The sequence below is a fragment of the Balaenoptera borealis genome (assembly GCF_965194805.1).
Source record: "Balaenoptera borealis genome assembly, chromosome: 1".
In the NCBI taxonomy this organism is placed as follows: Eukaryota; Metazoa; Chordata; class Mammalia; order Artiodactyla; family Balaenopteridae; genus Balaenoptera; species Balaenoptera borealis.
In genome coordinates this window covers 121,012,578-121,025,309 of record NC_138860.1, presented here as the reverse complement: position 1 = coordinate 121,025,309, position 12,732 = coordinate 121,012,578, and the positions used below count along the sequence as shown (strand labels likewise).

The following is a 12,732-nucleotide window of genomic DNA, read 5'->3' as shown; positions in this document are numbered from 1 at the left end:
TTTATAAAATAACAAATCTTTAAAAATACATTTAAAAAGTCAATATCTGTATCACTTGTCGCTGAGGTATACATGCATTAAAGTTCCTATCATGATAGATTTTTATCCAAAGAGCTTCCTTCCTTTAAAGGAAAAATATTCAATTTCCTTATATACAATCATCTTATAGACAATGGTAATAGTGGCAATAAGACTAGGATATGCTTCTTATTGAGGTTTAGTATATTTTAATAGTGATAAAATTATAAATTCCTGAAAAGAATGTCATAGCTGAGATGCTGACATATTTCTATTCAGATTAGTAATACTACTGTTATAATGATGCTAGAAAGATATAAAAATGTCATTTCTAAATTTTAGACCAGTCTACCTTCCAGCTAACTAAGAGAGGAATTGACACCAATTCTGTTTACTCAACCTGACTTTAATAGCAGGTAAAGTTATCCCCACAGTTCTACTGCTGACTCTACAGCAGAAGAAAATTACTGTGAAAATATATTTCATCACCCTGAAGGCTTAATTGAGAGCCAGTCTCTTCTACTACTAAAAACAGTGTGTGTGTGTGTGTGTGTGTGTGTGTGTGTGTGTGTGTGTGTGTGTGTGGGCGGGGGGGGGACAGAAATAACCATTTGATGACATATGTAGCTTTCTTATATTAAACATTTTTTATTATAGTAACATATCTGAGTAATTGAAATAACTTCACCATACAGATATCACATGCTGAAGCATGACAATGCAATACTAATTGCACATTGTGTTGACATTTCAAGCATATTTTCTGTAACAACATTTGCATTCATATACAGGTAGCAAAACACATGGGGATAATTTGAGTCATGATTCATGGTAGCAAATGTATTGCTTTCAAGCTAATCCTCAAACCCAGAATCTTCAGCAAATCTATTAATACTCAATGTAGTAGCATGTACATTAGTTATTGTATGAACCAACCAGCTCAGGACCAAGAACTGTCATTGTTAGCCTTTGAAAGCGAAATATCAGCATTATCTGATTATTTTTGTAAGGTAAGTCTTCTTACTAATTTAGAAAATATTAGTGCACTGAATGATGATTTTACCAATAGTTTTCAAATTAGCAGGTGGGTATAAAATAAAAACTTTATGTAGCTCTTTTTAGGTAATACAGCCCAGTTAATGCAGAATGTTTCACCTGAATAGTTTTCCTTCAATACCCATAACAAGGCAAAAAAGCACCAAAAAAGGGCAAGAATCGTAAAGTGTGCAATTAGTTTTAATTTAACAATTTTTGGTCGCAAGACTGTTATTTGTGGCCATTATCTTGGTTCATATGGATCCAGACAATTAATGCTTTTCAGACATTGAAACTTCAACCTTGTTCTTAAAAATCTCAGCAGAAAAACTGAACTTGATCCAATAACACATCTTATAAGTTTTATTGTTGCTGAAGCAAAAATACACCACCATAAACCAATGTTTAAAAGGCAGGATTTCTCTTTTCTTGAATTTGTCCATGCAAAGGTCAAAACTTCAAATGGAACTTAAAGTTTAAAAAAGAAGAAGAAAAGAAAGAAAAAACAGTTGTAAGGAGTAAAATTTTCATCATCAAAATACTGTCAAAATTTTAATTTATTGGTAAGTAGCATTAGTGCAAAATATTTAGATAACTAATTCAGTTCTTGAAAGCTTTATTAAATTTCTCAATTTAAAGAGAAAAGAAATTTTCAAAAATCATCAGGTCACAGGAACACAACTAATTGTACTTACACTTTTTATTATTTAACCCTTAGAACCAAGTAAACTGAGACTCAAAATGTAAAACAGCATTACAGAACAGAAAAGGAAAGTATTTATTGTCACTCTTCTCAAGGTATTTGCTATTATATTCTAAAGAATATACGTTTAAGAATGAATCAATGCTTTATAGAAAACTAGAAATAATAGAGTTTATGCAACTATCAATTTTTTGGTACTTTTGAAAATAAGTAATGTGGAAGTTTAGATTTAAAGAGAAGTTTTAAATGGAATGACTTTGTCATGCTAAAGAAGAAAGCATTTGGATTAATTTATATTAAAACGTGAAATTTAGAGTTAGTTAGATAACAAAATTCTATAATCATATACTTTCCAAATTAAAAAAAGAATTAGAATGAAATCTTTTTCTTGATGTCTAGAAGCCACTATCATCTAGCTGTGTGTAAATGTTAGATGAGGAAAAGATTGGGGTTTTTTGCTTGAGTTTGGTTCATTTTAGTTCTGGGGGGGGGGAATTAGTAGAAAAATTTTGTGTATTTAGACCTAATTCAGATATATGAAAAAATCTGTATAGATCTTTGCATCTGATAGAGGTTACCATTGGCATTTCCATATTTGATCCTGTTATAATTTCATTTTTACACATGCAACATGAAATAAAATTTGTTGCTAATAATCATAATATGAATCACAAATAGTTCCTTCAACAGAATACATAAAGCAAATGGTAATTATTACAATGCTGGATTATTACAGTGAAAACTAATCTGCAATCTCATACAATGTTCATAGATGATAATTTAACATTAAAAGGTTACTTCTTGTACAATTCTGGAATCATTCCAAACATATACAGTTCTGGAAAGCATCAGTGACAGAATGAGCAGGGATATATTTTTTAATAACAGAATGAAAATATGCTTTCATCATAAGTAAACCAAATTCCCTATCAAAATCTCTTGGTAAGATTGAATAGCTTCTGAGTTTTTCAGATAAAGTTATTTTCTCTCCTAGAAGAGAGAGAGTCAGACCCATACTATCACTTATACTGTTACATTTTAACTCTATGAAAAAAAAATTTATAATAAAAACTAAGGAATATTTTATATCACTAAAATATTTCTATGGCCTCTAAAGACTTCCAAGGTTTATTACTGTATCTTCTTTTCTTAGTTTCTCATTAGGGAATAAGCATTAACACAACCGTAGTCCACAGCATACCAGGTAGTATACATAAATAATGAGCACATGGCTTTTATTCACAACTTCATCATATCAGACTAGATCAGGATAAAGAGGCAAATGTGGGCAATAAAATTCTAGCACTCAAACAAAGGCAGACTTAGGTAGCTAGAGGAATGAAAATGAAATTTGCTCATCAGTAACTAACTGGGTAGTTTCATCCATTTAAATTTACTTTTTTTGTATTTATTTTTCCCCAGGGGGAGACATGTTGGACATTCTTTTTTTGTTTTAAATAAAATTTTCACTTTTATACAACTAAGAAAAGAATTTCCAAAGTACCCACTCTAGCAAATTAAGTCACCATTGTGATTTAAGCTAATGCAAGTGAGTGGCCAACAAACTGGGTTGATATCATATATCAGACACTTGAAATTGTGTATCATTCATGAACAAATCATGAATTTCAATGAAAAATGACTAAAATTGCTCCATGAAAAGGCCTACTTGATGATCATTCTTATAATAATTTTGTTAATATCCCAATTTTTGCATTATTTATTCCAAAAAATTCTAGACATATTTAAGAATTCACAAAATGGCGTCATAAACACTCAGAGCTACACTGCAATTTCCTTCATCCTGACATCCTTATCATCTTTTCCCACTAAGACAATAACAAACTCTTCTTTGGGATGCAATTAGCAAGGAAAAGTATCCACTGGAATACGGATGGTAGGTAGTCATAAAGAATCAAGTAGCCATCAATAATTTAGGGAAGGACCTATTTTATCCTAATACAGCCTCAGGACATGGCTTTAAAAGCACAATATATCAACTTACAACTTTGGGTTACCAGTTATCCAGCTTGTGAATTAAAGCAGGCCAGTTTGCCCCTCTCAGTTCTCCTTCTGCTTTGGGACCATTTCTCGATTTACTGGAAATAGCTTTCAGGATAGTAAAAGGAGGTAAAACACTCATGAATGTTGCAAATAATTACCATCTGTGAGAAAATAAAACTACTGGGAGAAGTTTAAATAAAATTCTAAAAGGTGAATATTGCAGTCTCTAAGGATATCCATGGTACTATTTATATTTTTATAGAAAACTGAAAGCTCACTCATTGTTTTTGAAACTGTAAGCAAAAAAAGGAAGTAAACTGCTATGAAACTTACACATAATAACTTTGGACAAGAAGAAAACTTCAAACTCTATTTTGATTTTTTTAAAATTCTCAAGGGCACATCGATGACTAATAATATTTAGTAATCAGAATCTTCTATTTGCAATAATTTAGATTATTTTCTATGGTGCAATATGAAACTCTGTATTAGTCTTTGCAATGTAAGTTGGTCTCAGCATTGAGAGACTTATAAAATAAGTGTGACACATCATTCTGTAACACTGAAATAAGTTTAAATATCAGCTCTTTGAACAGAAGAAATTGTTTTTGACCATATGTACTCATCAGAGATATACTTTCCAAAAAAAAGTGAGTGGTAACAGTGGTAAGAGATACAAAAATCACATGGAACGATTTTGTCATTACCACCATTTTCTGTTCCCTTTATGTGACTCCCAATAAAAAGTAAAAATATAAGCTAGTAAGTTTTGTTTATTTTTAACCCACCGGATTGTCTTCCATTTTAGATCATAATATGACCTTACTAGATCCTTACTGAAAATTTACATTATCACTTTCACAAGTAGCTAAATTTCCACACTGAGGGATAAAAATCTTGGAGAATCTGATTGGGATTTTTATAGTACTTTACAGTGTGCTATAGTAATGACAAACCTGTTTCATACTTAATCCTATCATCAAGCAACACCAGGCTTCTAATTTTTGTTTTCATTTTAAATAGCTACTATATATGAGAATTAATAAGATAATTTACTATTAATGCTTTTTCAAGTCAAAAGACATATTACCTAGAAAATAATTTAAGACTGTAATGGGATCTTCAAGATCAATTCTGTTTTATATACTCTGCAGCAAAAATAACATTTCTAGTAGGAAGGTATTAATTATAAACCTAGCAAATTCTAGACATTCACATATTTGTGTAAACAATTTTAACATGGTTTATTACATTTCCAGAAAGGTTAAATCTTATATCCAGTTTCCTGCTAATTCTTCCTTCATATATTATAATAAATATATATGTTATTTGAGTGCATGTGTGAATATAGTTTCACACACATATATGTCATATATACATAAAACAGCACTTAATGGTCACTGTCTTTGCAATGTTAAGTTGGGAAAAATATGAATTGCTATTATGCATAACCCATGGCGATCTTCCCTCTGTTTCACAAATGGCCATACCGGGATGTAAACAAAACACTGGAGCGAGCCATTCCAGGTGAACTGTATTTCAAGTTGTAGGTTGGTGTTCTCATGAAGAATTGTGTACTTCCTGGTAGTAAATACCTAAAAATGATAGTTTAAAAATTAGACTTTACAAACTAATATTAACATCTTTCACTAAAATATTATGTGGTTAATAATCTGTACATCTTACATGAGAAATGATACTATAACAATGCAACCCACATAAAAAGACTTCCTCTCCTGAGCTAAGGAGGGGAGGCAGGGAGAGGGTCATAAAGCCTCACCCAAAGAGTTGAATATAGATGTAACATGTGATCTTAGTGTCCCGAGAAATCCCATAAAGAGCCATGAACTCACATGCTAGGAGACTGTTTATATGACTCATGTTAATTTGGAATTCATCATTCACCTCTGTAAATAATGTGTGTAACCAAATAATTCTTAAAAACATGTGACATGAGAATTTGGCTAACCAATTAAAATAATTGTTTCAAGGATGTTGAAACCATTGATTATAATTTAATAAATATATCATTGATGTGTTATGACTATAGGTAATCTAAAAGAAAAAGTTAAAGATTAACATTCATAACTAGATTGTAAATTTTATATTCTTGGACTACTGGGTGCTTGTGATTACAGAAAACCAAAAACAATCATAATTACAGGTTGCATGCAACCTTTGTAGCCAAATATATTTCAGAATACATAAATTTTCCAGATTTTAGGACACTATAGTATATATATTATATATAATGTAACATCATCAGGGTCTTGGGGCAGCATCCTGTAAACAAATCATTAATATTTCTGTAGTGAAATAGAGAAATATTCACAATAAATTGGATAAAGACTATAAACAACTTCGTGTCAATTCAGATGTGCCAATAAATGGGTTACTTTTATTTTATTTTTATTCGTTTGAGTTTTCAGAGCTTTGGGATTCAGTAATTGCAAGTAGGAGTGTGTGCCTGTATAATCTGTTTTCTCTGGAAAACCTCTGATTAGCATTAGGCCAGTCCAATCTATATGTCGAGAGAGAAATGATCGAGGAAATCCACATGAGCAAATGCAAAGAAGCATCACTATTAAAAGCGTTAAGTCCTGGTAATGATGAGAAGGACATGCTAGAAAGTCAGGACAAAGATATCTATAAAAAATTCCAAGAGCAGAAGTAGCAACAGAAGGAGATTTACAATTAGTCTTGAAAAAAGAAACGAAGGTAGAGCATCAAATCACTTATTTTCTTCACTTGACTTTAGCATCTTCCAGCCACAGTATCATACTTCCAAAGACACATGAAGAAATTGAAGGCCAAGGATTAGCTACCTATTCTATATGAAATAATGTTGGTAACTACTAACCTCTGTGTCAATGGGAAATTACATTTATAGTTGTGTTACATGAATTTTGTAGAAGAATATGAATTCATTATGATCAAACTGCATACAGCATTCAGATTAAAATGGCAGAATTCTCCATAATATTCATAAACATCATTTCATCATGAATTATCTGATAATATCCCCTAAATCTATTACTTAATATCACGAACTATAAATAATTGCTCAAATCATTAAGTTAATAGAGCAGTTAAATAATATACAACAAGCTAAATTAAATCAAAATTGCCCAATGGGTGATGAATAATGAAACAATTGATTTCTCACATCACAGATTATATAAATTATTTTCTTAATATCACTTAGGTAATTTATATGGATTAATTATTATGTCAAGAGCTAGTGGAGTCATGATGATTGATCTGATATCTTCTGCCAGGAAAAGGCTACCCTTCCTATCTAGGGCAAAGGTGCAAAAGAAACTAAAGCGTTTGTTTGGTCAAAAACCACTATTCCATATTAGTTGAGAGTTATTCTATCTTCTACTGAAAATACATTCTGATTTCATTGATAATTATTATAGTAAACAGTAACTTTTGCCGACTTTCTTTTGAAGAATTTCCAAGCAGTAGTTACTACTGACATTACGATAACATTCACATAGCCTTCTGAGCTAAAGATCTCCATTTTCACAGATGAAAAAATAAAAGTACAAAATCCAGGGTTACAGCTAACTTATACTATTTTCTTTAACACTGTTTTGTATTTTAAAAGTGTTTTTGTGTGCCAGGACCATTATAATTGATTTTAAAATATTAGTTATTTCTAATGATTCTCTATGATATGTATTATTATCAGCTCCATTTTAAAGATGAAAACACCAGAGTGCACAGGAGTTAAATGCCTTGCCTACAGGCACGTAGCTAGTAAGTGGCAGAGCCAGGATTCAAATCCATTTAGTCTCACTCAAGAACCAGTGCTCCCAGCAACTATACTATACTGTCATTTCTGTGTGAATCCCAATTTTAAAACTAAAGGATATAAGGATTATACTCATTTTTTTCAGAAATATAAAGTATAAAAAACCTAGAAAGAAAAATATTATATATCCGCAAACCTAAACTTTTTAATAGAAGCAGAAAAGGCTAAAATAAAACTTTTTTAAAGACTTAGAAAGGAAAAGAAATTCAGTGTGAACTAGAAAAAGCATATAAAATCACATGGGAAGAAACACTTTGCTTCCCTAAAGCAAGTGCTGTGGGATATTTTAAAGCATTACAGGGAAACACAATGGATTATTTGCCTTAATATCTCCATTAGTATCTCTTGGGAGATCCCACACTAGCTGAACATCAAAGATTATTTTTGAAATGTTCTTTGCAATGAAGTTAAATAATACAATTTGATTTTTTTAGCAGGAAGAATCTCTAGAAAGTGGATCTATAGACTGTATCTAAAGAGTTTGTGCTAAAGCACCAAAATATGTGAAGTTTCCAGCTTTATTTTTATTGTAGCTTACCCTCAAAGTACAAAAATAGCTAACTCGTTGCTAACTCATCCCAAGGAGAAACACCTCAGACTGCCCTATTTGCTTCACACACATACCCTTACTCCTCATCTCTGAGACTAGCTAGGCACATCTTCACATATCTATCATATAAATGTAAAACATGCATTTGTCTAATTCCTCCTTGAGATAGAATTGTTTGGTTTGTCATGTACCAACTTACTGCTGCCCATGGAGAATCTCTAGAACGTGAAGTATTTCGAGAGTGGTAAGTTAATTAGGCTTGAAAGAAGCTACACCCACCTCTGAGATCTTCCTGGAGGAAGACCAGGAACCCCAATCCTCCTAGAATAAACTCAGCTTCCTCGTTTGGGGAACACAAGGTAAATAAAGTTCATCGTCATATCTGGGCTGTGTTCTTTTTAATTTTTTTAAATTGTGGTAGAATATATATAACGTGAGGCTCCTTACCATTTTTAGGTATGCAAGTTCAGTGCATTAAATACATTCGCAATGGTTGTGTAACCGTAACTATGATCTGGTTCCAGATCTTTTTCATCATCTCAAACAGAAACTCTGTATCATTAAACACTACATCCCCATTTCCTCCTCCTCCAGTCCCTGGTAGTCTCTATTCTGCTTTCTATCTCTATGAATTTGTCTGTTCTAGGTACCTCATATAAGTAGAATCATACTGTATTTGTCCTTTTGTGTTTGGCTTATTTAACTTAGCATGTTTTCAAGGTTCACCCATGTTGTAGCATGTATCAGAATTTCATTCCTTTTTATATAGGCTGAATAATATTTTATATTTATAAATTTTATATAATATTATGTAACAGTATTATATTTATATTTATAATTTTATATAGGCTTAATAATATATGTATATACCACATTTTATTTATACATTCATCTGTTGATGGACATTTGGGTGGTTGCCACCTTTTGACCTCTGTGAATAATGTTGCTATGAACATTGGTGTACAAGTATTGGTTTGAGTCCTTGTTTTCAATTCTTTGGGGCATGTACATAGGAGTGGAATTGCTGGGTCATATGGTAATTCTATATTTAACTTTTTGAGGAACTGCCACTGTTTTCTACCGCAGTCACACCATTTTATATTCTGAACCAGTGCCAGCTTCTCAATGTCCTTACCAACACTTATTGTTTTGCATTTTAAATATAATAGCCAGCACATTGTATTGTGGTTTTAACTTTGATTTGGGGGGAAGCCCTAGTTTCAAGTCCCACCTCTTGTCATATGCTAGCAACGTGGATTTCGATGAGCCATTTAACCTCTTTGGGCCTCAGTTTTCTCACTGGTGAAAAGAGCCCAATAGTTTCTGCCATGCCTGTCTCACAGAGTATGGAACCAATTAAACAGTGCACATAGGTGGAATATTATTATTTATGTGTTATTAACATCAGCCTTATTAGCCACGCCATGCCTGTTTTTAGATGTATCAAGCTATCTTCGCCTAAGATCAAAATGGTACCATGTATTTAACTTGATTTTTAAAACTTTTTAATCTTAAAATATAGCACACATTCAAAAAGTGCATAAAACATAAATGTCCAGTAAATGAATAGTATAAAGTGATTACTTATGTAACCGCTACCCAGGTTGAATGACTGAATATTGTTAGCACCCCGGAGCCCTGTATTACAGCACCCTCCCTCCCCATAAAGTTACCCACTATCCAGACTTCAGTGGTAATTACTTCCTGTTTACCACCTAAGTACACATTCTGTAAACACTATAATTCAGTTTTCCCTGTTTTTTTATTTAAAAATAAATAGAATGAAGTATGTATTCCTTTGGATCTGGCATCTTTTGCTCAACTTTCTGTTTGAGACTCATCCATATTGCTATGTTTACATGCAGTTTGTTCATTTTTGATGCTGTATAACATTTCATTGAGTGGATATTACAAAAAATGTGTCCACTCTTCCAGAATAGACATTTGGGTTATTTCCCATTTTTAGCTATTATAAGTAAATGCTGCTATGAATAATTCTAATTATGCTCTTGATGCACATGGGCATACATTTCTGCTTAGAGTTACTGGGAATAGAAGAGCTGAGAAAATGGTAAACCTTAGTAGGTGATGCCAAACTTTTTTTATAAGGTAACAATTTTCACTATCATCAGCAGTGTAAGAGAGTTCCCATTACTCTACATCCTGATCAACTCTTGGTCTGAAAGATGTGTTTCGCATTTCCCTGAATATGAGCTTAAACAGTTTTTCAAATATTTACTGTCTTTAAAAAAAACTCTTTTGTGAAGAGGCTCTTCAAGTATCTTCCCCATTTTTCCATAGTGTTCTATTTTCTTCTTAGAAATCCGTAGGAGTTCTTATACAGTCTGTATAACAATCCTTGGTAGGTTATATGGGTTGCAAAACCATCTTCCATCTTGAGGCTTGCTTTTTCACCTTCTTAATGGGGTCTTCTGATGAACATATGCTCCTAATTTTAATATAGTAAAATTTATCTTTTCATTGATGATCTGTACTTTTCAGCCTGATATTTTATAATCTTTGCATACCTCAAGTCATGAAAATATTCTCCTATATTATCTTCTCAAATCTTTAGTTTTGCCTTTCACATCTGTGTACTCAATTCTTTGGAAATGATTTTGTATATGGTGTAGGTAAAAGCAAGTTTCTTTTTTTACTATTATTTGGAAACCCAATTGCCCCAGAACCATCTGCTTAAACAAACTTTTTTCCCATTTGTTATAAGTTAAGTGTCCTTTTGTCATAAATCAAGTCCATACATATGCCTGTATCTATTTATGGCCTTTCTGAATGGTTCCATTGGTCTATTTGTCTATCCTTTTGGCACTATTACACTGTCTTAAATTACTATAGCTTTATTATAATTCTTAGTACACTGTAGTTAATAAATTCTACTATTTTATTGTTCTAGTTCAAGAATGTCTTATCTATTGTTGACCCTTTGCTTTTCTGTATAAATGTTAGAACATGCTTTGGTCAAATTCTGCACCCTCCAAAAAAAATTGTTGGAATTTATATGAGGATTACATTGAATTTATAGATGTGAAGAACTATTTGAGAAGAACTGACATATTCATATCGATTTCAATGATGAATAAGGTATAACTTTCCAACTTTTACATTTTCCTACTTAAAAGTCTTACACATTTTTGTTACATTTATTCCTAAGAATTAGTTATTCTTTGATGTTATTGAAAAACGATATTGTATCTAAAATGTCATATTCTAGCTGTTTGTTATTAATATAGAAAAAATACAATTGATTTTATCCCAACTTTGATTTCATCAAAATTGTTAAATTTACTTAATAATTTATCTGTAGATTTACTTAGATTCTGTGAAAACAATCATATTCTGTGAACACAATCATATCCATTAGTAATGAGTTTTAGTTCTTTCTCTCAAATCCAATGCCTTTTACTTCTTTGGCATGCTTCCTTGAACGAGCTAGGTCCAATACAATGGTAAATAGAAGTGGTAATAACAGGCAATCTTGTCTTGTTTCTCATCTCAGAAGGAAAGCCTTCAACATTTCACCATTAAGTATATGATTGTAGGGTTTTTGTAGTTATCCTTTATTAGATTAAGGAATTTCCCTTTTGTTTCTAACTTGCTAAGCATTTTTTAAGCATGAATGTAATATACTGAATTCTAACAAGTGACTTATCCATATATTTTTAAATGATTTTTTATTCTACTAAAACTACATTGGTCACTTTTTAGTGTTATTGTACCATTAAGTTGATGCAATAAACAAAAGTTAGTCATGATACATTATCCTATTTAAGGTTTCTGGGTTTGTTTTGCTAATATTTTATGTAAGATTTTTCCATCTATGTACAGGAGTGAGACTAAACTGTCATTGTCCTTTGCCATAATGTCCTGGTCAGGTACCAAAGGTATGGTAGCCTCATAAAACAAGTTAGAGAACATTCCTTCCTTTTCTCTCTTCTCTGGGTGGGTTTAATTAGATAGAATTAGATAGTAATTCTCTCTTCTCTGGGTGGGTAGAATTAGATAGTAAAGACCTATGAATCTGGACTTGTCTTTGTGGGAGGGTTTTTATTTATTGATTCAATTTTTTCAATAATTAAGAGTATATCTTCGGGCTTCCCTGGTGGCACAGTGGTTGAGAATCTGCCTGCCAATGCAGGGGACACGGGTTCGAGCCCTGGTCTGGGAAGATTCCACATGCCGTGGAGCAACTGGGCCCGTGAGCCACAACTACTGAGCCTGAGTGTCTGGAGCCTGTGCTCCGCAACAAGGGAGGCCGCAATAGTGAGAGGCCCGCGCACCACGATGAAGAGTGGCCCCCACTCGCCGCAACTGGAGAAAGCCCTCACACAGAAACGAAGACCCAACACAGCCAAAAATAAACATAATAAATAATAAATAAAAATTAAAAAAAAAAAATAAAAGAGTATATCTTCTTCTCACTTTTGGTAATATGTGTTTTTCAAGGAATTTGTTAACAATCTAAATTACCATATTTATCAGCATGAAATTATTCATATTTTTATAAAATTTTCAATATTTGTAATATCTGCAGTAACATCTCTATTTCTATTCTTGACATTAACTATTTTTGTCTTTTATATTTTG

At 32.1% G+C, this 12,732-nt stretch overlaps 1 protein-coding gene and 1 long non-coding RNA gene across 7 annotated transcripts in view; one reads left to right on the top strand and one right to left on the bottom strand.

Moving 5' to 3' along the window:
* LOC309604817 overlaps positions 1–12,732 on the top strand; it is a 405,061-nt gene that overhangs the window by 265,987 nt on the left and 126,342 nt on the right. The window lies entirely within an intron of this gene.
* Positions 643–12,732, bottom strand: part of TTLL7 (tubulin tyrosine ligase like 7) — a 157,059-nt gene continuing 144,969 nt past the window's right edge. For 2 of the 6 annotated variants that reach the window (XM_082408230.1, XM_082408235.1), the window contains one exon: positions 643–5,355. In XM_082408230.1, coding sequence (XP_082264356.1) covers positions 5,235–5,355 — 121 coding nt within the window. In that variant the 3' untranslated portion in view covers positions 643–5,234. The remainder of the gene's footprint in view (positions 5,356–12,732) is intronic. The other 4 variants (XR_014249244.1, XR_014249243.1, XM_082408232.1 and 1 more) reach the window with 4 other exon arrangements.